Source organism: Mustela nivalis (genome assembly GCF_964662115.1).
Source record: "Mustela nivalis genome assembly, chromosome: 14".
In the NCBI taxonomy this organism is placed as follows: Eukaryota; Metazoa; Chordata; class Mammalia; order Carnivora; family Mustelidae; genus Mustela; species Mustela nivalis.
The window spans coordinates 36,882,229-36,908,177 of record NC_139033.1 but is presented as its reverse complement, the minus strand read 5'-3'; the positions used below and the strand labels follow the sequence as shown (position 1 = coordinate 36,908,177).

The 25,949-nt window shown below is 46.1% G+C and overlaps 1 protein-coding gene across 5 annotated transcripts in view; it reads right to left on the bottom strand.

The window, feature by feature from the left end:
- FECH (ferrochelatase) overlaps positions 1 to 25,517 on the bottom strand; it is a 32,440-nt gene extending 6,923 nt beyond the window's left edge. The window contains exons 1-7 of one of the 5 annotated variants that reach the window (XM_082699844.1): positions 25,245 to 25,517; positions 20,700 to 20,826; positions 16,288 to 16,407; positions 14,776 to 14,924; positions 8,662 to 8,796; positions 5,747 to 5,853; positions 2,252 to 2,350 (exon numbers count right to left, since the gene is read on the bottom strand). In XM_082699844.1, coding sequence (XP_082555970.1) covers positions 2,252 to 2,350; positions 5,747 to 5,853; positions 8,662 to 8,796; positions 14,776 to 14,924; positions 16,288 to 16,407; positions 20,700 to 20,826; positions 25,245 to 25,311 — 804 coding nt within the window. In that variant the 5' untranslated portion in view covers positions 25,312 to 25,517. Of the gene's footprint in view, positions 1 to 2,251; positions 2,351 to 5,746; positions 5,854 to 8,661; positions 8,797 to 14,775; positions 14,925 to 16,287; positions 16,408 to 20,699; positions 20,827 to 25,063; positions 25,174 to 25,244 lie in introns of those variants that run through there. The other 4 variants (XM_082699846.1, XM_082699842.1, XM_082699845.1 and 1 more) reach the window with 4 other exon arrangements.
- Positions 25,518 to 25,949: the final 432 nt, after the last annotated feature.

The window sequence follows — 25,949 nt, the reverse complement described above, 5'->3', positions numbered from 1 at the left end:
TTTCTTCTGTACTATGTTTATTATCTGTCCCCCAGCCCTGCTCTCTGAGGGGAACGACTTCTATTTTGTTCACTCCCATATCCTCTGACAGTGGAAGGAACAGTGCTTAGAATACAGTAGATAGAATAGTGCTCAATAAATACTGTTGAAATGAAATACTGATAAACTATTTTATGATATTACTATAAGTTAGTTTAGAAACCATTAGAAACCTAAATACAGAATGAAGGAGGGAAATAGAAAATCGCCATTAGAACAGCACAGAAATAAGTGCTATCGGCAAGATCTACCGGAGAATGCTAAAATTAGTGGGCAAAAGTCAAGGAACAAGAAGACATTTACGTAGTCTCAGAGTGTGTCACCTAAGATATTTGAAATTACAAGGAGAAAAACAGTAACCTTACAACATAGAAATCCAGCAGACACCACCTTACACAAATGGCCGAGGATGACATCGCCAGTGGTAGGGTGTCGTCATCATGTACCCCCACACCACGCACTGAGGACAGAGCACCCTGGGATGTTCTTCCCAGTGCTACAGAGCCTCAGTCGAATCACAGGGAAAGAGCAGACAGATCCAAGTGCAGGAGCATGCTGTGAAATGACTGACGTTCCACTAAATCAATCTTCAAAAGTATCAAGGTCGCGATCAGACAGGGAAAGCATGAGGACTGTCACAGATTGGGGGACACTGACACGTGCCAAGGAAATGTGACATGGGATGCTGGACTGGATCCCAGCACAAAAACGGACCGTTGTGGGAGAAGTGGTGGAGTCTGATCCACCTGGCGTTGGCTCAGGGCACCGCACGGCTGTTAGCTTCCTGGTTTGGGTCAGGAGCTATGGTTATGGACATGTCAGCAGGAGGGGCCCGACGGGGAGGCTATATATGCAGGCTACCCTATGCTCTGTACTGTTTTTGCAACTTTGCCTAAAGTCTAAAATTACTTCCAAATAATGAGTCTTTAAAAAGTCATGAAGGAGGAAAAGTCATTAGAAGCAAGCCCGGGGGGAAAGCAGAGCCCCCCTGAACAGACTTCTCCCTTCACTACCCACTCCTCGGTCCCACAGCGGCCCTGGGCGGCACGCTCCGTCCCTGACGAAGGAACGGGAAGTGCGGCGCGCGGTGAGGGAAGGGCAGGCAGCACCCGGAATCGTTCACGTAGAAAAACGTGTTTCCTCCGCTCCCGGTGCAAGAGCTTCCCCTTCGGACTGGCCTCATCACACCTAGCACCGTGACGGTTACGGAAAGGAAGCGGGCGGAGCAGCGGGCCGCACATCTGAAGAGGATTTGCATGACACCAGAAGAGAGGCTATGAACTTGTGAAAGTAAAATAGGCTGGCTTCCAGAAGAGAGAAATTTCTCTCCCGAGCCACCTACAGACCAACCGGCCCCGGGGGGTGGGGATGGCGGAGTGGAAAAGCTGTAAGGGCTCGGCCCCAGTGACCAGCAGGTGGCAGTAAAGACCGATGAGAAGCGTGGCACCAGACAGGTTAACTGCATTAACTGAGGAGTTAAGCCCTAAATGGCACCTCCGAAGACCTCATTCTCCACCCCTCCGGCTTCAAAAGACCTGTTTTGGGGCACGATGATAGTCCTGAGCTGCTGAAACTGGCTGCTCACTCCATGCACATCTCCGTACCACCCAGCACCCTAGCTCGGGCATTCTCGTTTGCACATGCGCAACGAGGAGGGCGCGTGGAGGTGGTATTTCAGTGAACACTCAGCATAACGTGAAAAACTCAGGAACAACCAGATCACAAGGTGATACACTCCGTATTCACTTGCTAAAATGTGGGCTCTAGTCCTAGCAGATTACAAACTGTAATCATTCCTGGAATTCAAATAGCCCCTACCCAGTCTTGATAAAAGAATGGGACCTAAGATAGTTCAGTGTGACTAGAGGCCCTCAGTGCTTGACTGACCCTGACATCAGATGAGCTCCTTCAGTGGGGCAGGCAAAAGCAGCCTTCCTCTACCTGCCGCCTGTACTGAAAATCCCTACTCATGAATACACCTTCCAGTTATCATTTCAAAGGGGGTTATTAGGACAATACCTATTCACAATATTATAATTTGAATTAATTATAATTAGGTTTCAAGAAAGGAGTCTAGTTAAAATGAGCACCTAGGTAAGTCTGAGATGCTAGAATTCATCCTTGTACTGGGCTCAGGGTGTTTGAGAAGCTGGGTCCTGCTTGCACATTCAGAAATCCTCTACCACTCATCCGACGAAACTCTCTTACTTACAGACATCGGCAGGGAGTGAGCCGAAAACAGAATGACCACCTCACTTCTCTTCTCAGGTGGAAAATGGTCCAGTTCTTTCACTATATGGTCTGCGAAGCACTGTGGGGACAGCAAGAAAGGAGGATGAGAAGGAGGCGGGAAGAACAAAATAGAAAGAAAAGAAAATATGTTTCAAATGAGAGCTATGACAAAAATCTCCTGGTAACCCTCAGAAACGGGAACTCTCTTTTTAAAAAATTGCAAACAGTACAGCCTCTTCTCGCTTTGGTTCATCATGAAAATGGCTCATAACGGTTTCAGGGGCCTAGGGAATTTGATGGGAAACTTCTGAAGCTCGCTAATGGCTCACTGAAAATGAGCGCTCTGGATCTGCTTCCCCTCGGGAGGAACAGGGCACACTTCCAGATGGAAAGAAGACACAGATGGGAAGGAGAAGTTGTTTTAAGACCTCTCATTTGCTCGGTTAGCAGGAAAACAGCTTACAGGCTCTTTCTAAATCTTCCTCAGTTTGGCTTTCAGGCCTATGACATTAAAATACATTAGACACAAATAGTAGAGGAATAAGAAAATACTATTCTATTTTTACGACCTTCTCCTTCTGAGCCCAGTATCCTCCCTCAGCCAGTCTTCGTAACAACCTTCATAACAACAGATGAGAGGTTGTCCAACTCTCATTAAATTCACAGAGGGGGGAAGAGGCAGCCGGCCTGGGGGCCATTCAGTCACATCTGGGGACCCGGGCTGCCAGGCAGGCCCCGCCTCCGCCTCCAAAGCTCTGTCCACCAGACCAGTTAATTCCCTCCGTCTAGTTGGCGCTTTCCGATCTACATCAATAGGTGCTGAAATACCCGATGTGAAGAGGCTTTCTTTCATCTTCTACTTTAATCATTCTTCGTCACTTAACTCAGAAAGCAAATGCTACGAAGGACATTAATGGGTGAATTGACAGAATCAGAATATGAATGTAGATCAGATGAATTTAAGTATCAACGGTAAATTTACTGAAATTTAATATTGGATCATGGTTATGGAGGAGAGGGTCCTTGCTATTTAGGTGTCAAGGGTGGTTTTACAGAGACAAGTTACTCTCAAAAGGTTCAGAAGAAAACTGTAGACACACACATGTACAGAGTGTATCGGTGATGGAGCGGAATAAATGCTAGTAATCTGTGAATCTAGGCAAAGAGTCTAGTCCCTGCACTATTCTTAGTCTTGCGACTTTTCTGCATGCTTAAACTTCCAAATAGAAAGGTTTTTGAAAAATCATAAAGGATGATTTACCAGAACCACGTACCTTTGCGCTTGTTGGTATTTTGATATATCAGGGTTGATACTATAAGAAGAGCAAATAATTCCCTAATCAGCCCTGTGGTATTACTAATCTCTCCAACCCCTCCAAATCTGGTGACGAAATGCACGAAGGTACAAGTTGGTGCCCAGAGACTTTCCTTTCAAAATTTATACTTTATCTACAGAGTAAATATGATTCGATTACATATAGATTTTTAAAAAAAACAACAACAGTATTTTCTGGTGGTCTTGCAGTGCCTGGAAACGAAGGGTGCTCAGGAAGGATTGTGTTTGGACGGACAGCAGCCCGGGGAAGGAGACCCGCTGCGAAGCCTACATAAGAGTCTGAACCTGAAGCTATGTTTACTCCTTTCACCCCCGCAGCTCGCCACACAGCGCTATTAGGGATGGCAGTAGAGAAATGACAATTTCAAGTAATTACTACCTAAAACAAGTAGAAATGTAGAGTAAGGTGTTATTTTCAGTGTTTGTTTTTAACTGTATTTTTAATTTCCGATTAGGGTTTAACTTTTTTTTAAAAAAATCTCTGCTAGATATCAAATCTCCTCGTGTCAGCTCCGTGACACGAAGCATAAAACCTATCTATAAACTTTTGTTTCTAAAAACTGTTAGCATTTTTCGTTTTCTCCTCTAACAGAAGAGTGAGCAGAAACACAATTTGTTCCGGCTTGCAACAGACGCTAAGCCGTAGTCTACACCGAGGAGCCAGGGGCCAGGAGGAGGCTGCTTAGGTCACCTACAGTCCATCTGCGGGGTCCTCCACGCGCAATCTCGCTGCGGAAAGAAGGAGGCAGGCGGCTCTTAGAGCCTTCAATCACACCATCTAGAAGGGCAGATAAATGCCCCGAAAATTCCCTTTCATTTTGTGAGCGAAGACTTCCTCAGTTAAGAGACCTTTCCGTCTTTCTGCTTCCCCCTTTCAAAGGGCTGAATTTTAATGCAAACCTAATTGCTCGGTGGATCAGGGCAGGCAGATGCTGTGCAGACCCCTCCGCTCTCTGCTACCACATGTCAGCGCTGACCCGAAAGCCCTCGCTCCCAGTCGCAGGCCGCCCAGAGCAAACTGGGAGGGGCAGGCTGGGCTTTCCACACGTACAGCAAAGGGGTGGGGGACCATCAAAGCAGAACTACACCCATCCCTAAGGGAAGGCACCTCCTTTTCATTTTTACTTAAAACTGTTTTTCCACCTAAGTGTTAACCCTTGACATCACCTCTGTGCCTAAGGATCACGGCCTGCTGCAGGGGAGAGCGGTCCGCAGGCCCGCATTCACCGACGTCTGGCGCCACCTAGTGGTGTGAGCTTTTAAGGGACTCCGGACTGTTCCGCCAGAGAAACGTCCAGGGAGTGAAACACAAAGTGGATGAAACCTAAATCACTTCGTATGTCTCCCACCTAGACTAACCCAAAGGCAGAAATCTCCTCTGACAGAAGAAAACTGCATTTGTACATTTTAGGGCAATTACCAATACTACTCTCAAGTACAAATGGCAAAAAGTAAATAGTAACACCAACTCAAAGCTTCTGGCTTTCGGATTGTAGTTTTAATTGATTCTCCAAATCTATTTTCTTTCTTTTTTTTTTTTTTAAGATTTTATTTATTTGACAGAGATCACAAGTAGGCAAAGAGAGCGGGAAGCAGGCTCCCTGCCGAGCAGAGAGCCCAATGCGGGGCTCGAGCCCAGGAACCTGGGATCATGAACTGAGCCGAAGGCAGAGGCTTTAACCCACTGAGCCACCCAGGCGCCCCAGAAATGTTAAATCTATTTTCATGTCAGAACAGTTAGATTTAGTACCTTGAAAAATTTTAAAATTTTTGTCATTTTTAAAGGATTTAGAAAATACAGGATCTGTCAGTCATTCAATATATAAATGTAAATTAATGGAAACACTTTGTATAATCTTTCATGTCCTGGTTATTGGGAAACACAAAACTGAAAACATAATTCTGCTCTAGCTTGTAACTAACACTGTTAATCCGAAGAAAGGAGACTCTAACCTTTAATCTTCAAATTTATTTTCTCTTGTCATAACAAGTCGAGTCTCTAATACTTCTTTTCACCCCCAGCACACAATTTAAGCAAAAGAACAATACGGCTTGTAAGGGCACCACCCGCTAGGCAGGGACAAGAACCTGACCCACCCCAGAACCTGGGCTGAGAGGCTGCGGCCAGTGCCGGCTTACCTGAATGAGCAGCGGGTGCGTGGGCCACCTGTCAATGGTGCTCCACTTCATCCCAGGCTTCTTGCCCACCTGGTTATAGTATCTATAAATGGCATTTAAGCTGCTGCCTGAAACATACAGGGGGACCACTTAGTAGATGCGTGTTGATGATAGTGAAAATGAAAAACAGACTAGTAGAGGCAGTAAGTTCAACATAGGTAACTGCTTCTGTACTGAATTGGTCTAATTACAATCATTTCAATGCTCTAAAATGCAGATAGATTTAACTACCCTGCAAATGAAGATCACTAAAAAGCAATCAATTGCGATGGCCTTTCAAAGAGGAATGCGGCCATTTCTAGTAAGAAACAGGATGGTAGAGGGTTTATGAAATATAACCGCCGCTATTTTGAGGAACGAAGTCTAACAACTGAAAGCATGTTAATCCCCCCCTCATTATGAAGGTAATCAGCCCCAGCAGAAAAAGTAAGGGGTGGGGAAGAAAGGAAAAAAGAAAATGGCCATGACCCAGCATGCTAATACAGCCATCGTTTTATTCTAACAGAGTTCTTTCCTATTATTTTCCTGTATAGCTGTTTTGTTTCACAAAATTGTAATTTTAGCATGTATGCAATTTTGTATCCCGAGTGCTTGGCATATTTTTATTTAATACTATGAGATGCATATTTTCTACTTTACAGTATTGATAGCCATCTTTTTAAATGACTTGTTAATAAGAAGACTAGCTTATTTAGGTTTGCACAAACATTCTCTATTTTTATCTGCTTCTACAAGATTATCATCATTCCCCAGGGTTAAGTTAAATGGGTAGCAAATCCTTACCAGTAATCTAACAAAACTTGTATTTTTAACCAAGAGGTCAAAATCACAAAAGTTCAAAGGCTGAAGGAAGGCAGATGGTGCCAGCTCAATGGCACTTTTTCCTGGCAGAGGGGAGCTGCCACGTGGGCCAAGGCTAATCCTATGCAACCAATCCTAACACGGAGGCTCTTTCTCAATGTTAACACAGGGTAAATGTTCCACAGCATTTCCCTGCTTCCCAACAGCAATGCACCAGTTTCTGCAACGATGAAGGCTGTTAATCTGGTATGTCTCCAGATTAAAATAAGAGCCCAGATACAGCCCATAGTTAAATCAAATGTACACTTAGCCTAAAACTGAAGTTCTCAAAAAGATAAATGAGTTTCGTTCCAGAATCCAATGAGTCAGATAAATCCAAATGGAGTCCACTGCATGTTCGAAAACAATCTCTCCAGAAATCCCAGTGTCCCCAGCCTAGTCACACTGCAAGCCACACTGTACAGGCGAATATCATCCTCAGGACTTCTGAAGCCACAGAAGGACTTCTGGAAGCCACATCCATTCTTCTGGGTCACTCAGAAACATTTGATAAACTACCCAAAGTAGTAATGAAGGGGAAAATAGAACCAAAACAACTGCAAGTGATTGACATACAGGCTATCCTGGCTCTGCCCCAACAACGTGTGTCTACATGATACAACAGGTAAATAACACTCTCCTGGCCTCCAAGAATGGATGCACTTCCCAAAGGCTTTCGCATCTCTGAGTGAAGATGTACCTGCCTTTTCATGTGAGATGGACCAGGGAAAGGGCGCAAAGACTCTGACACCTGAGACCCACTGGGAGACTCAGCTGTGAAAGGAAACCCAGTCAATCCTCTGATATACAAATTATCATCTTCTTAACTTGTCTAATTTTGAGAGCAGACATCTACAGTTGAAGTATACATTTCTTTTAAAGATTTCCCTCATTCATTCATTTATGTATTGATTTGAGGGCGTGCAAGATAGAGCACGCACAAGCAGGGGGAAGAGAAGAGGGATGGGGAGAAGTAGCCCCACACTAAGCGTGGAGCCTGACTCGGGGCTCGAGATCAGGACCTGAGCTGAAATCAAGAGCCGGATGCTCAACCAACTGACTGAGCCTCCCAGGCACACCTACGTTTGAGGTCTATTGTGTAAAGCAAGGCAAAGCTATGCTTAGATATTTATAAAATCTGACTCCTTCTCCAATAACATATTAGCAGACATTTTGAGTTGCAGAGGTATATTTCCAAAAGAAGCTGCAACTCAAACTCTTGAGGGTGTCTGAGAACTCAGGCATTTTCATAGGGACTCTGAGAGAACATTTAAGGCATACAATAGGCTTTGAACATCTCCTCGGACAGCGTCTTGCTTCTCTTCATAATTATAGAAATAGTATGCACTAACACCCAAAAACAATTTGGGAATCCAAATGTGCTGAGCCCAATCCTTAAAACAGAATGCAAACAAATGTATTTGTGGGCAACAGTAGAAGCTTTACCTGCTACCAATTCTACAGAGAAGGACAAACATGACTATTCTCCTGCTCCATCTAAATATACAGGAAACAACACACAGTAATATTTTCCAAAATCTAGAACACTGAGAGAAGTTTACAAAGGGAACATCAAGCTGGGCTTTGGTTTAACCAGTAAACCAACCCATACATAAAGCACAATGAAAAAACATACCAATATTTCTCATGCTACCTGGGTACCTCTGATTTCAAAATGGAAACAGCTATCACCCTTGCTACGTTACTGAGAATATTAGGGTTGCCATAAAAATAGGGTTTATTACGCAAATATAAAAAGTGGCTTAACGTTCCATTACCCAACTGCATTAAAGCACCGAGGAGCGGTGACCGCCTTCCAAACCCACTGCTTGTGACTCTCAGTCGACTGGCCCATAACTCAGGGACAGACGAACCCTGAGATTTCAAATGGACTGAGCTGCACTCTCGTGTTTCAAGCGGGCAGGCTAGATTTGCCATTCAGATGGAAAATGATTTATCCTTTCCTGCTGCATTCCCTGGTGATGGCTGCCAGGGCCCGGCACCCGTGCGCACCCTCGGTCAAGGGGAAGGCTCACCTGTCGTGGAGCAGCTGTACTGTGGATACTGCGTGAAGGCGATAGCCCTTTCGATCCCGTCTCTCTCCATCTCCTCAATTGCTTCTTCTGTTAGAGGATGGACATACCGGAATCCAATATAGTATTTGTGAGGGGCTATTAGGAGGCATGTGTGGAAAGGAGAAAGTATTAATCTTTATATAGATTCCTCGGAGTGCCAAACGTCATGCAAAGCCCAGAACAAAGAACAGTTAACCTAATTTCCTGGGAGGCTGATACTGGGGATAAGTTTAGAATATTCCTCAGATCTTACCCAGTCTTTGCTAGTGCTGGGACTTTTAGGCACTATTTTCTGGGATCAACCTCCACGCCCCCACCCCCACAACGTTGCTGAGCACAGTGTTTTTTAAAACTCAAACTTCTGGTCTTTAGTCTCTGCTCCTGACTGAGCGAAGAGACACTCAAAGGCAGGAAGGAAAGAGCTAGCACTTATTCTTGAAATATAACCTCCTCTGATGTGCCAGATACCATGGTGGACACTTTGCTTCTGTTTTTTCTTTCATTTAAGCACCATTATTCAGATAAAGAAACTGAAACTCTCCAAGGTTAATGAACCTACCCAAAGTCACCCCAGCAGACGGTGGAGCTGAACCTGAATGTGGGTCTCGCCCCTCCCAAGCCTGTGCCCCTTCCGGTCCCCACCCCAGCCTGCTTCCACCCGGCCTGTTCCCTCCTGCTCCCTTAGGCTCCAGGTCACCTCTGTGAGCTCTGGGATACTCAACAGCTGTTCCCGGATAACAGACAACTGAAATGATTCCTCTCATCTAATACAGAAGAGAAACCCAACAGCAAAGCTTACATTCGAGACACCCATCCGGATCTGAAGTAACAGCCCAGCTCGGCGTACACCCTTGCCTGCCTTCCCTGTACATTCCCTACAAACCCCTTCTCCCAGCCATCCCTTGTCCTTCTCCATCTTTTTGTTCTGGATCTTAAAAACACCCGCCAGCACACAATTTCTTAGGCATTTAGAAAATCTTGAAACTGAAAGCTTCCTGCCATTTCACAGGACAAAGCTATCTCCCTCTCAGGGATGACACTGGGAAGACACAACACAAATGTTAAGCAGTAACAGAACCAAGATGATGCTACTGTCCTAGCGTGAGCAGGGGCTGCACTAAGTATGGGTCACAAAAATAGCCACAAGAAACATTTTGGCTGCAGTGAAAGAAAAGGTGCACGTTCGTGTATCTGTATAAACAGTTCCTGACTGACGGGACACAGGCCATGGGCAGTCAGGGGTACATGTTCCCAAGGACAGGAGCAGACGAGAGAAAGGAGAGAGAAACGTGTATGTGCATAGGAAGGACGAGCTGCTCTGATAGCCTCTGGCTAGGGGCCGCAGAGAGGAAGGAAGCGACATAAGGGAACCCTTTCAGCAGTCTGTCCCTTCTAGGCTACCAATTTTATGTTCTCGTGTATAAAATGATGAACTGCAGCAAAAATACTCCAGAGCGCCTGATGCTGTAAGCAAAGTCCAAATGACTAACTGACTCACTGAAGATGACAATGTGGTTCATTCGAGAACCGTCAGCGACCACGCTCCCAAGCCCCCCTGTCTGAGGAGCTCTAGGGGACCTAAGCTGAGGCTGAAGTGGAATTTGCCTTTTGATCTATTCTGAGACAATCCTATGACTAGATTGCTAGGGTAAGAGCCTCCAACACTACCGGCCAACCAGCTTCCAGCATTTTCCTTCCACCTGCAGCCTAAATGCCTAGGGCCGGGGAGTTCCTCCAATATTGCAGGCAAGAGAGGTGGAGTGAGTGCCCCAGCAGATAAAGGCAGGGTGGTGACCTCACTTGGAAGGGAGGGAGGGTAAAATATTCTGCAAGGAACAGATAAGACTTGCTAGACTGTTCCATTTAAAGATGGCCTGCACAGAGTACAGTAGCCACCAACCACCCGGAAGACTTTGGTGACATGTGACCAGGAAAAAAAAAAAAAGAAGAACTGATTGAATTTTTGAGCCATGAAACTTCATTCCTTTCCAGCCCACAGATCAAATGTCTGATTTGTACATGACTCTTTGAGAGAAAGGTATGAAATAGCGCAATGCTTTTCGAGTTGTATCATGTCAGGAGCCCTAGGCCAACAACGAATCATAATAAAGGCTCACATGTACTGAATTTTTACCATGTACCATGCACCAGGCTGATGCCTTTCATGATTATCTTGTGTAATCTTCAAAATGATTCTAGGAGTTGGGTTCTGTGATCACCCCCATTTTCGAGATGAGGCTTAGTGGGGTAAGTCATCTGGCTGAACTCTTACAAGCAGGCCCAGGGAAGCCAGCTCCACCTGAAGAAAGCCCATGCTCCTCCCCACCATTCACCCTGTAAAGAACCACTCACTTACTCTGCAGCACAACGCATACTTACAGCTGCCTGAGAAGCAGTCACAGTCTACATAACCAAACTATCATTTTTCAACTGTGTCTGAGATTTAGACTTTCATGAAATGATTACGCTTCTCATCTAGTTCCTTCTGTCTTCCCTCAATTCCTGTAATGCGGCGTAAACACATGACACCAATTCCAAGTTATATCCCCTCATTAAACTGACCGTAGGACTTAACAGTCAATTCTACACAAAGCCAGAGCAGGCCGAGATCTCTACACCTGCTACTAAGCAACAGCTACTTCCCTAAAAAAACAAGAGTTTGAAATGTTTCTACCTGCTCGTACTCATCGCACTGTTTTGTGTAAAGAGCCCTTTCTCACAATAGAAATAAACAAACAGACATAGTTTAAAAGTATACTTGATGGTTTTGTGTGAAATTGTGAGGAGGAAGAGGAAGGAGAAAGAGAGGGAAGGGGGGAAGGACGGAGAAAGGAGGAAGGAAAATCCACACCAAGAGGTGAGGGCCTGGGTCCTCAGCGCTGGCTCAGGTCCATTCTGCCAAGCCTTAGACAGCAGGACAAGGAACCTCTTTCTAGGTAATCTGGGCAGGTCCCTGGTAGAGCCACACCTGATAATCTTGGTCTTCAGCACAAACCTCCCCCAAAGCAATTTCCAAACCTCAAGACTATTCCATTTTTCCTCCATCTGCATTCTGTGTGATCACTGGTCCACCTGTTTTGTGTAGCATTTCTCCAGCTAATCTTAAAAGATTTTCTCTCTGCCCCTTAAGCAGACTAGGCTGCAACTGTAGGGTCTCCCTGGACTGGAAGCTTCTCATAAGTAGAAACCATGTTTTTTGACTTTGAAAGGCAGCATCGAACAGTGCAGGGCACTCGGGGCACCACAGATGAATGAACGGATGGCCAGTCTTGGGCCTCATCAAGCTACTCTACCATAGCCCCAGAGCGGTCTGCCGAAACTGCTACGTGGCTATCTACGGTGCAGGAGAGAGCAATAATGCAACCTGCCTGCTCCAAGGGTCCCAAGTATGGGCCACAGAGAACAGTGGTAGGTCAAAGGGTCATCAGCACCAAAGCCCTCCCAGGACCAGGCCCTGGACAAGGTTCCCAGATCCAGAGAAACTAAAAGCAGCCTGAGACAACTCCCTGCCTCGGTGACAATGACCAGGTCACTGAGCTCCATGAAGGTAAGGGTGTGACGTACTCACTACTTCATCCCTTACCACTACACCGTACCTGAGTGTGGTCAGTGCTTACAAACACCTGCCAGCTGGCTGGATTTAGGAATGGATGGAAGTGGGATTACCGCGTGAAAAGAGCAGGTACTTCCCAGTGACTGGAGCGAGAGAGAAGGGAGGAAAGATGACTTCTTGTCACATTAGTAACGACTGAGGGACTGGAGAGGCAAGCCACAGAGCGGACACCCTAAACTTATCCCCAAAGTTACAAGGAAGAATAATAGACTTTACTCTTTCAGATAAGTCTCAGTAAGATGGAATGCTTAATAACTGATCTTTTAAAAATCACGATTCTGGGGCGCCTGGGTGGCTCAGTGGGTTAAAGCCTCTGCCTTCGGCTCAGGTCATGATCTCAGGGTCCTGGGATCGAGCCCCGCATGGGACTCTCTGCTCTGCAGGGAGCCTGCTTCCTCCTCTCTCTCTGCCTGCCTCTCTGCCTACTTGTGATCTCTGTCAAATAAATAAATAAAATCTTTAAAAAAAAAATCACGATTCTGACTATGAAAACATGACGTAGATATTACTATTCTTTGGCCCCTACCAAAGCAGGGAATAATCCTAGAATCTAGATGATATAACTTCCTTTGTACTAAATGGCCACAGATTAAAATAATCAGATGTTTGATAGTAAGTGATTTATATCTAGTTCATTCCACGGGACTCTTTCCAGGCCAAGCTGGGAGGCTGAGTCCCAGGCTGGCCGGTGTGATCTGGACAACCCAGCAGCCCCACCTAGGGAGAAGAGATGAGAAGGACGCCCTCCATCTGGGGTTTTCCGAGGCTGACAGCTCTGCCGGATGCTTGGTGGTGACGAGTGCTGCTCTACTACATCCACAGACAGAAATGCCATCTTGCCCCCTCTTTTTCCACTGAAGACAGCACAGCAACTGAAGGTCTGATTCACACTAAACCTTTTATGGTGATAAACTGTTTGTTTAGGACCAGGGGGCTTGTTCTCTATCAGGTAGGTGTAAGTAGGGCACAGCCAAGCTCTCCTCACCTAATGTTTTCAAGACACATTGTGGTGCACATGGCTGAACTGTGTAGGAAATGCCCTTGAGCCACCAGCGAAGGCAGGAAGCACACCCGATGCTCAGAAGCGTGACTGAACAATTTTCCAAGTGAGATGAGCTGAGCTAGAGCCTTTGTCCCTGTGTGTGACGGGAAGTGGTGGCTTCTGAGAGCAGCTTGAGGTGACACTCAGTGCTGCTCTCTCAGAGCAAAGTGAAATGCTTTTGGTCCCGCTTGGAGGGGTGGCTGTCCTCGAGGGTCCTCACTGTGTCACGCTCCTGTCCTGATTCTGAAGCCCCAAAATGCATCTGTAATTCACATATTACATGCACATCTCTTGGTTTAACTTTCTCATATTGGCCCACGTCTGCAACAGATGCTGTCTTAGTATTAGCAGACAGAGTTTCTTGTCTCAGTATACATAAGAATGATGGTGTGTCCAGCAGCATGCAATGGGTCTTGAATGCAGCTAAATGCACACTTACAATTCTTTTCATGCAGTTAAGGTTTCATTCTGCACATTCTTCTTCTGCATTAGAGGTTCTCAGAGGATGGTTACTAGCTGCACGCAGTCCTCCAGCACCTCATGCTAGCCAGTATCGCTGAGTGCCAAGAGCAGCTGCTGAAAGTTGCTTACGGTCTCACGGCTGCCCTGACAACTAACAAATTCTGCTCTGTTCATCTAACTAGCTTTCTGCACAGAAAGGAAAGGCACTAACAGCAGCCCTGTTCCATTTCCCAATGATTTCTTTCCGGGGCAATGAGATCTGCATCTTTTCTTCATAGTATATGGCCTCTTTCTTTTTCTCTCTTTTTTTAAAATTTTAATTTATTTGACAGAGAGAGATCAGAAGTAGGCAGAGAGGCAGGCAGAGAGAGAGAGAGAGAAGCAGGCTTCCCTCTGAGCAGAGAGCCCAATGCAAGGCTCAATCCCAGGACTCTGAGATCACGACCTGAGCTGAAGGCAGAGGCTCAATCCACTGAGCCACCCAGGTGCCCCTGGCCTCTTTCTTATGATCTAGCTCAACTTAACCCACACCTCAAACTTCCTTTTTTTTTTTTTTTTTTTTTGAAGATTTTATTTGACAGAGAGAAAGAGATCACAAGTAGGCAGAGAGAGGAAGGGAAGCAGGCTCCTGCCTAGCAGAGAGCCTGATGTGGGGCTCGATCCCAGGACCCGGGGATCATGACCTGAGCTGAAGGCAGAGGCTTTAAACCACTGAGCCACCCAGGTGCCCCTCAAACTTTCTTTTGAAACTAATTGTTCCAAATCTTTTGCTCTTTCCTCTGCAACATAAGGAAGTAACAGGCTACATGGCCCACAACAAAGGATAATACCTGGAGGAGAGAGTTAAGGGACAATGCATCACACAGGAACCCCTCAGAACTGCACCTACCACCCAGTCGTGATCGGGTCTTCAGATCTGATTTGCAAGAACAAGGCCAGTGAGACGGTGATTAAGTACCTGTGTGTGGGGACAACTCATCCAGCAGCTTCACCATGCCTTCTCCCTGCGTGGAGGTCCACATCTTGATGGGAGACCCGCCTCCAATCCTGCGGTACTGCTCCTGAATTTTGGGGGTTCGACGTTTGGCGATGATTGGCGCCAGCTTGCTAAATCATTTAACAGGTAGGTAAGTGGGTCTTATTCCACCTGAGCAACCTCAGAAACGACTCAATAGAAAAGATAAGCAAAATTATAAGAAGAGCCTAAGTATAGCCTTTAAAAACAGAAGACTTGAGTGACAACAGCCAGCTCTTTTGCCCTTGAGTAGACAGCAAACTAAACGCTCTCGGAGAGGTGGCCACCTCTGCCCCACATGACATTCTAGCAACACAGCCTGAAGAAGCAGGACACCGAACATTCAGGCACAGACCCTAGATGCGTGCGAGCCACTGTCTTAGCAATGTCTGATCCTACACCTAGTAGGAAGTGGGATATAGAAGACACTGGGAAGCATATATTCCTCTTACTTTAAGAAAACGCATATTAATCATACATTTGCATCTGTGAGCAAAGAAGTACACAAACCACACGAATGTTCATTTTAACACGAAAACAACATAAATGTCCACCATGAGCCACACGTTAAATAAATTAAGGTATGACTCAACAATGCAATTCTATAGTCATGGAAAAAAAACAATAAGCCAGATCTATGTAATCTGTTCTGGAACAATCTCCAAGATACATTAAGTTTAAAGAAAAAAATAACAGCAAAGTGTTAAATAATGGACATAAGTACATTCACATTTGTGTTAGAACCAGGAGGCTATACATGTGCATGCATAACTACATATCTATATCTGTAAATAAAGATATGTATATGCTTGCATATGCACAAACTAGTTCTAAATGTAACCAGAAAGATACCTGTACAGTTACAGATTTCTCTATTTCTGGTACAACTGTAACCTCCCAGGGGGTAACTGGAAGGCTGGAATCCCAAGGATTTTACTGCTTTTTACTGTGAACGTTTTTTCTGCTATTTGCATTTTTTATCATATGCATGTATACATTTTTCTTTACAAAAACCTATTTTAAAAGAGAAGGGAACAAATAAATTGGGGGGGGGGGGATGAAAGGGGAGAGCCACAGTCCATAGTCACAGTATGAATGCATACTAATCATTGCTTCCCTGAGTATCAATCAGCCATTGAGTGCCAAGCACAAATAAGTCTGTAACAATCTTTAAAGGGACATCAGCTGTGTCAGACACCTGCAATTTCCGGAGCTCTGGGAAAGAAAGGGCTCAAGGGGAATTCTACCCACCACCCACTTGCTTTCTCTCTCCACTGCAATTCTTGCAGTACCATTTCTCTCTTATACCTAATGGAAAATAATAATGCTGCTCTAGCCACTACCAGATATGCATTAAAACCATTTATTTTTTTTTAACTAAAGAACTGAGGTACACGTAAGGCAAGAGGGGCTGCATAAGTTAGGAAGAAGCACAGGTGCTTAGACATATCTTACTTTTGAATAGGAAGCGTCATGAGGTCTCGGTCCAAGAAGAGCCTCAGAAGGAAGTCGTGAACATCCCCCAGCGTTTCAGGGCCACCCATGTTTAGCATCAATATTCCAGTTTTCGGCTTCCTACAGAAAACAAAATGCAATGGTTGATTTGTATCCTCTAAGGTACAATCTTGGTTCAGTAGCAAATTCACATCCAATCTTTTCAAAGCAAAGGTACAGAGCTACAGAGCTATGCACTGGCATCCCATGGCTACCTATCTGGGAATGCACGAGGCTTCCGGTTCCACACGGACCCAGCACTGACTTTGACCTTGGTCTCCTAGCTCCCTCCATGATTCTGGACTCTCTGGGCTTGAAATGTTTCTCCACTAAACGGTCAGCCCTGAGAAAAGATCCCATGCCTTAGGGACCAAGAGCCAGGTATAAATCTACAATTGTCCTGTGGTTGGAGCAACTGTTCATGTGAATGCCTCACGAATACACAAATGACTTGGTCTCTCTGAGCATCGGTTTCCTCACCTATAAGATAGAGAGTCCACCAACTATCTCAAATGCTGTCTGGAGAACTAAATAGATAGTGTACTTAGTTAATTTGCATGACCTGGAACACAGAAGTTCTATTATACACAGAGAAGCCATGGGTTTCCTAGAAGTTTAAACCTCCACAGTATAAAAGCAGCCCGTATCTAATTCTTTATCTGCTCCCTTCTCCTTAGTTATTAAATTATTACTGACAAGTTATTTCTTGCTACTCTGCTGCCTTCTCCAGAGTGCCTTTACTCCTTTACTCCTTCTTCGTGTCTCCTGCTACAATAAAGTATACACACTTCTCGTGTTGCACTCACCTCTCCACCCTTCATCTACAGCCACTGCTTAGATTCCTACAAGAAATTGCTGTATCTTATTCAAATAGTTCCCAGTCTAAAGAATCAAGCACCGAATAAGCCAGAAGAAGCAAAAAAAGAAAATCAAACAGTTTGGAGGAAGCTAAATAAACAAAAGGACTATGCAAACTCCAAACCTCTAAATTCCAGAGCCGCTCTGGAGCCTGCACAGACTAAACGGAGCCAGGCCAAGATGAGTTCCCCATCCCTACACCCCTTCAGGGTGCAAGATGGAGCCAGAGTGGGACCAAGGGCCTCCTGCATGCTTCCAGTGGCCGCTAGCAGCCCAAGACTGGAGATTTGGAACTCTGAGGTCATAGCCAGAGATGAGAGGCCGGAGAACTGGAGGCCTGCGTGGTCCCATGAGTGGTAGCCCTGTGACAGCAGTGAAAGAGCCTGTTGTGGGGATACTAAAGGACAAGGAGTGTTTCTTCCATTCACGTGCTTTTTTTTTGCATTTGTAAAAATTTATATATGATTTACACACCATAAATCTGACACTTTAAATTACAATCCAGTGGTTTCTAATATATGCACCAAGTTATGTGACCATTACAACTATCTAATTCCTAAACATTTTCATTACCCTGAAAGAATATCTGCCCCCCTCCACCCCCCCAACCTAGAGACATTCCCCATTCTTCCTCCTGCTCATTCTTGGCAACCACTGATCTGCTTTCTGGGTCTATGGATCTGCTTATTCATAGAAATAGAATCACATCGGGGCACCTGGGTGGCTCATTGGGTTAAGCCTCTGCCTTCAGCTGGGGTCATGATCTCAGGGTCCTGGGATTGAGCGCCGCATTGGGCTCTCTGCTCAGCAGGGAGCCTGCTTCCCTCTCTCTCTCTGCCTGCCTCTGCCCACTTGTGATCTCTGTCAAATAAATAAATAAAATCTTTTAAAAATATATTTAAAAAATAGAATCACATAATATGTGGCCCTTTGTGTCTGGTTTCTTTCCCTTAGCATACAATTTTCAAGGTTCATCCATGTAACAGCGTGATTGTCATTACTTCTTTCTTTTTTCTGGCTCAAGTTGTCTCCATTCACTCTTGATAAAGCAGCTGAGAAACGACCAGACTGCGGTTTATGTCAAACGCCATTGTTACAAATGCGGAGGGGTCCCACTTTCTCACCCTCCTCCATCAAGACCACCTCAACCTACCGCAGTGGCTGAGCTGGCCCTGCCGAGATGGCTCATTTGGAGGACCAGTCCTAATGTGTTCTAAAAAGTCAACAAGATCACAAGCACATTTTTCTTGCAATTTTAAAGAAACACTAAGGTGGTGATAATGTGAGGCAGGACAGTATGTCAAATGTATACAGTTTACAAATGTAATGTATACAATATACATTATACAGTATACGAATGTATACAGTATACATTTGTACAGTAAAAGTATACAGTATACAAATATACAGTATACAAATGTATACAGGAAACTGTTTGCTTAAGCAAACACAAATGAGGCAGAAATCTGAATTTCTCAGCCTAAGTTTCCAAAATAAGAACCAATTCCTGGGGTGAGGGCACTGTTGCGTTTCAGGGATGTCAGGGATCTTCCCATTTAGGATGAACTAGGTCCACTTGTCAAATCACTGTCTTGGGCCAGCCTTTCTCTTCCTGGGCACTCCTGGCATTCTGGGCTGGATGGTCCCCGGCCGTGGAGGGCTGTGCTGCACGTTGCGGGGTTTCAGTAGCATCTTGGCCTCTACTCGCTGGGTGGCAACCGCACAAACCCCACCCGAGTTGTGACCACCGAAAATGTCTCCATACATCGCAAATACGCCTGGGGAGTGGGAAAGGAGAGCTTCCCCCTCCCTCTGCTGAGAACCACTGGGTTAGAGGAAGGGGGTTTACTCTCTTTTTTACTAAACCAAGCAACTATTTTGGAAGGTGGTCATTGTCCTACAACTTTTCCACCTCCTCTGTCCAAAAGTCTTATCAATGAATTAACAAGCTGGTATTTAGTTTTCTTTTCTTGATACCTGAAAATTTCAAATTCATTATATTGTGAAACTGTAATACTCCTTTAATCTTTCTTTTTAGACCACCAGTGTTCTGGGATCCTGTGTCTCACCCTCAAAATCTGTGACTCACAATAAATTAAGCGCTTTTTCCCATGGATTGCTGCCAGTTAACAGATTACTGGTTAAGAAACCCCAAGCTAAGAGACTTACCTAAGCCACAGAGGGTATCAATGTGCAAACGAGATTTGGAACTGTTTTCCATCTATAACACCTGAGCTCAGAACAAGAGTGGCTTTGAATTGGATGTTACTCTGCTCTGCAAACCCATGTTTTGTAAACCATGATGAGCTTACACATGAAAGAGATGCACATGATTTGAAAATACCTAAATACACACGCACTTAATTCAAAACTGTGTTGTGCATAACGAATGGCGCATTAGCTGCCCTAGTCCGACACCCTCTATGAGAGAATGTGAAGTGCAAAGCTTTAGCCATGGTCTGTCTCTCCTCCCTCCAGACACAGCCCATGTGACACCAAGCTCTGAATGTCAGGTCCCCTTTGTTTGAATGTAAAAGTATAAATGGCGTAACATATTTAAAACTTCTCCCTCGAAAAGGTTTCAACACTTTGCCTATGGCTCTATCCCTGCCAAGCCTCAGTTTCCTCAGTGTTCAATCAATGTACCCAGAATCACACAATGAAAAATCACACACACAAAATAAGACTACTCATTTTCATAGCTGTATTGCTTTCACGGAACATCCGGTCTAGAAGAAAGGTCAGGAAGTTAATAGCTCATGGCAACTTTCCTTCTTTCACCCTGCTAGGGTTGGAGTGTGCTACTTCTGTGAACCTATCTAAATGACTGCCTTCTAGAGTCTTGTGCTGCCTCTGTACCAAGGAAGACGCGGGCACAGCTATGGCTTCCGTTATGGAAGAAGACACCCAAGAACAACGCCGTGCCCGCTGACGTCCACCAGCAAACAGCAGGCCCTTTCTTCCTTTAATAAATCGCAAATCATATTATTTCATTTCTAATTATGCTCACTGTGTTAACAGTGAAAAATAATGGGCAGAGTTTACTATATACACTCTTGACGGATTAGTTATTCTTTATCCTATACAGGACAGACATTTCATAGGGGTAATTATGTTAGGTTTGTAAATACACTTCCAGCATACATATAATTTGTGTTACATGATGTATTCCAGAACTAAATTCCTCATGATTTGCAGACTGTACTGAGCTATGTGTCCTTTAACAAAAGCCCGTGGGATTTTCATTTGTCAAGCATACCTCAACAAAGCTGGGAAAAAAATTTTTGATAAAAATTTTTAAAAATATGTAAAAAATTCCAAAAAAATTAAAAACCTTGCGGGGGGGGGCGGGGGTGTTTGTGTGTGAGAGAGAGAGCTGTACTCTTCCTGCTATTGAAAGGAAGCCAAGACTAACATCCCACTCTTACATACTGGCATGCCCCAGCAGCTTTCTCCTCAAGCAGCTTGCATCCACAAACAGAAATTCTTATTAGTACCACAAGTTAGAGTCCTACCTCTTCCCCGGTTGCACCTGTGGTTTTGGGCTTCTGGCCGGTTGGGCTGTTTCTGCGGTAGCTGTCGCCGTGGCTCCCATGGACTGGCCCCTCCATGGCTGGCAGGTCCTCGAGCCGCCATGCACCACTGTGACAAAGTTAAAGTAGCCGCATGAAATCTAGCAGGGAAGTAATTCCTTTGGAAGAGGTCCTCAGAGCAGCAATCCTGGATTTAAAACTTAAAGAGATGCTGTAGCACAGGTTTTCCCAGCATTTCTCTGCACATAGGTCAAGGCACTTAAAATCCCTCTGACAAGGTGGGGTGGCGCCCCCTAGGGCCTGCAGGGAGCTTTTTTAGAAACACACCTCCTCACTCAGCCTCAGAAGATTCTGAAACGATCCCTGCACATTTCTGGAAGTTACTGGCAGCAGTGTGCTGCTGATACGAAAGTGAGAAGCTTGCAGAACAGGCTAAGAACCATTGATTTAAGGGAGTGGCCATCAAGCCAGTTTTCCACTGTCAGTTGCACAGACCTCATCGACCTATAAGCTTTCTCCCCTAAAGCACCTGTGCTAGGGACCCCGGGGTGGCTCAGTCAGTTAAGTGTCTGCCTTTGGCTCAGGTTGTGGTCCACTGTACTGGGATCAAGTCCTGCATAGGGCTTCCCCTCCCCCTGCCTGCCGTTCCTTTCCCCCTGCTTGTTTCTCTCTCTCCCCGCATACGCACTCTCTCTCTCTCTAACAAATAAATAAATTTAAAATCTGAAAAAAAGAAGAAAAAAAAAAAAGCACCAGTGCTGAGAACCCTAGCATTGCCTGTGGGCCCTGACAAGGGTACTTTAGAGGACCCGTTCTGGCCCTCCTCCTGCTGCAGCCCCCGGCAACCGGGTATGCGGCTTGCACAGCCAAGGATTCAGGGACCCCAGGGTCCATGGCCCACATTCCTGACCAGGCTCCCAGGACCCAGAACCCCAGAATTCCCTGTCCCCAGAGCCCCCACACTCAGCGCCAGGGTCTGCACAGGCCTCCTTCCTAGTTCTAGCCTCCTGAGGGCTGGTTGTACCGTCTGTGCAAGCAATTCTTGACCCGAGGGAAGCTATGTGCAGGGGCAAGAACAGACTGGAGTGTCCACCTGGGCATATGCACAGGACTCTTCACCACACAGGGCAGAGCCGGCAGTGGAAAGAGAAGCAGGGAAGCCTACAGGGCAGAGCCAGCTCTCTACAAGGCAGAGACATTTTCTGACATTTCTTCCAGGGTGCGATGAAGGTCTAGCTACCAGCAGTGGAGAAGAGAACATATCTCACAGCTTGTTAGCTGGCTATCCCACATATGCTATGTGGGTCTCCATCTGCACTCTTGTCCTGGCCCCACAAGAGTTAGGTGTGGGCCTGGAGAAGCTTCCTGAACTGAGGAGTCCATGGGCCCTACTTAGCTGTAGCGGGAAGAATCTTCATCCTTATATGACCTACAGTGAAATTAAACTGAAGCTATCCAGTAGGTCCCCAAGATGGCAATGTGGGATGGAGGTTACTGCGGTGCCCCACCCTGTACACGTGACCTCTCCCTTCTCTGCTCTCAAACCAGTTGGTCTGAAATCAGCTGAGATCCGTCTCCTTCTACCCTCCTCCTACTTAGGAGTCAGAGGATACCGGGTAAAGAACTCGGGCTATGCGCCAGCAGATCTGACTGTCCCCAGCTCTGCCACTTACTAGTAATGTACTGGGACCAGGCTACACTCTTTCTGAGCCTTCGCTTTCCCAGTAAAATGTCGACACCTTGCTACCAGGATCCTTTTGATGATTACAGCCAAGGACACCCGTGACACACTCCTCACAGCACCTGCCACAGATGATCAGTGCTCGCATTAGCTCCATTTGTAAGAGCACAGGGAATACGCCTGCTGATTTTTTTCACCTACCCTGTCTATAAGATATAGGAGAATGGTATCTCCAAGCCCTTTAGATTTCCAACTATCTATATTGTGCACATTCCCAACAGAGCCAATTATGTGAGCTTGTGCTGAACAGTCCTTATTAACTCAAAGTGAAAGTGCAAGAGATTGACATAAAGAAGTTCAATTCTGCTCAAATGAAGTCTCAAACCAACCCACATCTCCTTATTTTAGACAAGTTTAATTCTGAACTGCATGAGATTTAACCAGGTTCTCAATCATGTCACAACGTCTGTGATTCCTTATATGAATGAGATTATACTGGGTTCCATGGGGTATCAGAATAGAATTTGGGCATTACAAGATTTGACTGCTGGTAATAAGATTTCCCCTGTGAATCTTAAAAAGGGAGTGGCAGAAGGGAATGAGAGTGAGACTAGAATCCTCAACTCGTATATTAATACTTCCTCGGACAGTCTGGGAGCTGGGAACTTTTCAAGCTGCTGATCTGTTGCCATGCCCTACGCTTACAGAATCCTCTGTGGTTGGACAAATTCTCAGGGCACTGCTGCTAATAATGGGTCCTCTGTGCTCAGGACTTAGGGTTAATATACCCACCTCTCAAGATCTTCTCTATGACACTCCTCTCCCCTAATGATCTGAAAATTTCAGAGAAACCAAGAGTAGTCTCTGACCAATTAGTATACGTGTAGCTAAAGTTGTTTAATTATTCAAACAAAGGATCAACTGAGACTCCTGAATATACACTCAGCTCACAGTTTAAGAGAAATCCAAAGGCAGAGACAGCATTGTGTGGCACAGAGTGTCCGAGTTCCAGAGCTGGAGAGATCTCGTGGAAACCCCTGATAGTACCAAACAGGCTGTGTGGCAGCACTTGGGCAACTCAAAGAACTACCCCAAGCCTCACTTTTCTCATCTGTAAAATGGTGATAAGGCTAACCCTGCAGGACTGTTGTGAAGATTAGGAAAAAAATTTTTAATCTACGGCCAGCCCTAACAACAGTACCAGGCACACCACATGTGGTTAAATGAGAAGAATACTCAGTAACAGGGACTTGCCCACTTATGAACCAAGACCAGGTATTCTAACCCTACTTATGTCATGAAAATTAGCAGAAGTTATGTACTATATGGTGACTATTAATAAACACTTAGAGAGGGGAGGCTTTCAAAAAAGAATTATTTTCTGGTATGGCACCAAAATGTTCTAGTGACCCTAATTTATTTTTTTAAAGACTTTATTTATTTATTTGAGAGAGAGAGAGATCACATGTAGGCAGAGAGAGAGGGGGAAGCAGGCTCCCCGCTGAGCAGAGAGCCCGATGCAGGGCTTGATCCCAGGACCCTGAGATCATGACCTGAGCTGAAGGCAGAGGCTTTAACCTTTAGCCACCCAGGCACCCCAAGTGTCCCTAATTTAACACTAATGCTCTTTTTTTTTTTTTAATTCCAGAAATTTTTTTCTAATCATGAAAGACATAGATCCTTAATGTAGAAAATTTGGAAAGGCAAAAAGAACAAAACAATAATTCATTAACCTATCCACTTTCTAATTTAAAAAATATATATAGTATACACAGTATGTGGCCCACCCCAGGGAGGTTCTTACTGATTCTGTAATATGCTAAAAACATAGTATAAGACTTTGCCTTTACACTTGTACCTTCAGAATTTGTTTTCAGAAATATTACTCAATTTTTTCCAACCCGATAATGTTAATTCCTTCATTTCAACAAGATGATTAAGGTATTATAACTACATCTTAAAATCAGAGTCCATAATTCAATTGACTTCAAATCCACTTTTGTTATGGTCTCTGAATCCTTCCACGTAGTTACTTGTAATCTGAACAGCAAATCATTTAAAGCTTCTCATACTGCTCTGTGACCTCAAATGTAGAACCTGTCAGAGTTTCCACAGAAAGGGCGGAAGAAAGAAAACACTAATTCAATCCACCTTCCAGCCCCATTACTGGCACTGCGCGTCCTCTTCCTAAAAGTTAATGCTTTTTGCTCCCAGTACCCTTAGGGACCCGACCCTCAGTATAAACCGGGTCCTAACCATCTTTCTACAAAGGCACCTCTAATAAGTTGATGGAAATTCAAAGTGGATTGTCTCCATTCCTTCACAGTGGGCACCAGACTGGTGAACTGGGGAACTGCTTAGAAAAAAAAATAAAATAAGGCAGGTCCGTGCCCAGTCACCATTCAGCAGCGGTGGGCACGCTGCGACCTCCATCACCAGGGAGGGAACTCCAGGACAGAGGTCCGCGGTGAGGACCACGACGCCCTAGTGACCATCCTCCCTGGCAGGTCTTCCCCTAAGGTTCCCAACAACCCCCTGACGCCCATTACTGATTTTACAGGTAAGAACTAAGGCGCTGACAAACCCCCGCACTGCTCAAGGCCCCCCAGCGACCCGCGTTGCTCCCGGACCCCTCCCGGCCGCGCCCCGCTGACGACCCACGTACCAGCTCTCCCCTCCCAGAGGGCCACCCCTTTCCGGTCCCACCTCCACAGCGCCCCTCGCCCCGTCGCGCGGAGCTTCCTGCGCCGCTCCCGGAAGCCCCCAGGCCCGGGGTCCCCGGCGCCGGCTGCCCCCGTCGTCCCAGGGGCGCGCGCGGCGGCGGCGGCCGCGACAGCCTCACTTACGCCGGTCGCGGAGCAGGGCGCCCGCAGCTCGCACGGCCGCAGCCATGTTTGTGCCTCCCGAAAGCATTCCCGGGGCAGCCTCGCCCGGAACCCGGGTTCCTCCCGCGGTGGCGCGATCGGGTGCCGGCCCCCAGGCGCCGAGCTGCTGTCACCGCCACCCCAGGCCTTATCTCGTGTCGTCGCCCCCCCTGAGCCTTCACGGTGCGCCTGCTCATTCGCTGCGGGCCGCACCGGGCCGGGGCCTCGGGGGGCGGGGCCAAGGAAGACACGCCCCTCGCCGGAGCCGGCCACCCCGCGGGGCGGTCCGGGGGGTAAAACCCGCCCCGAGCCGCCTTAGTGGCGGCGCCCCACCACCCGGCGGTGCCGGGTGCTGGTGCTGGAGCCGGGCTCGGCCCCGGATCACCCTGAACGCATGCCCTGGTGGCCTCTGCCAATTCGGCCAAGTCAGGAACCACAGCCACAACTCGGCAAAGGACTTTCCAGACATTTCCAACACTCTTCCCGGGATGCCGAGGTTGCTTGTGCCTCCGTTCTCCAGTCGGCTTGCCTTCTGACCGCGCCATGGGCAGACCCAGTTCCGTTATGCGTGGTTTGCAGACTAGGGAAGGGAATTGTTTTACGAGACACTCGTGAATGACATATTACTCGATTTCTCTGTAGCGTCTCAATATAGCAGAGTTTGGCAGGTGGGACCAGACATTATTA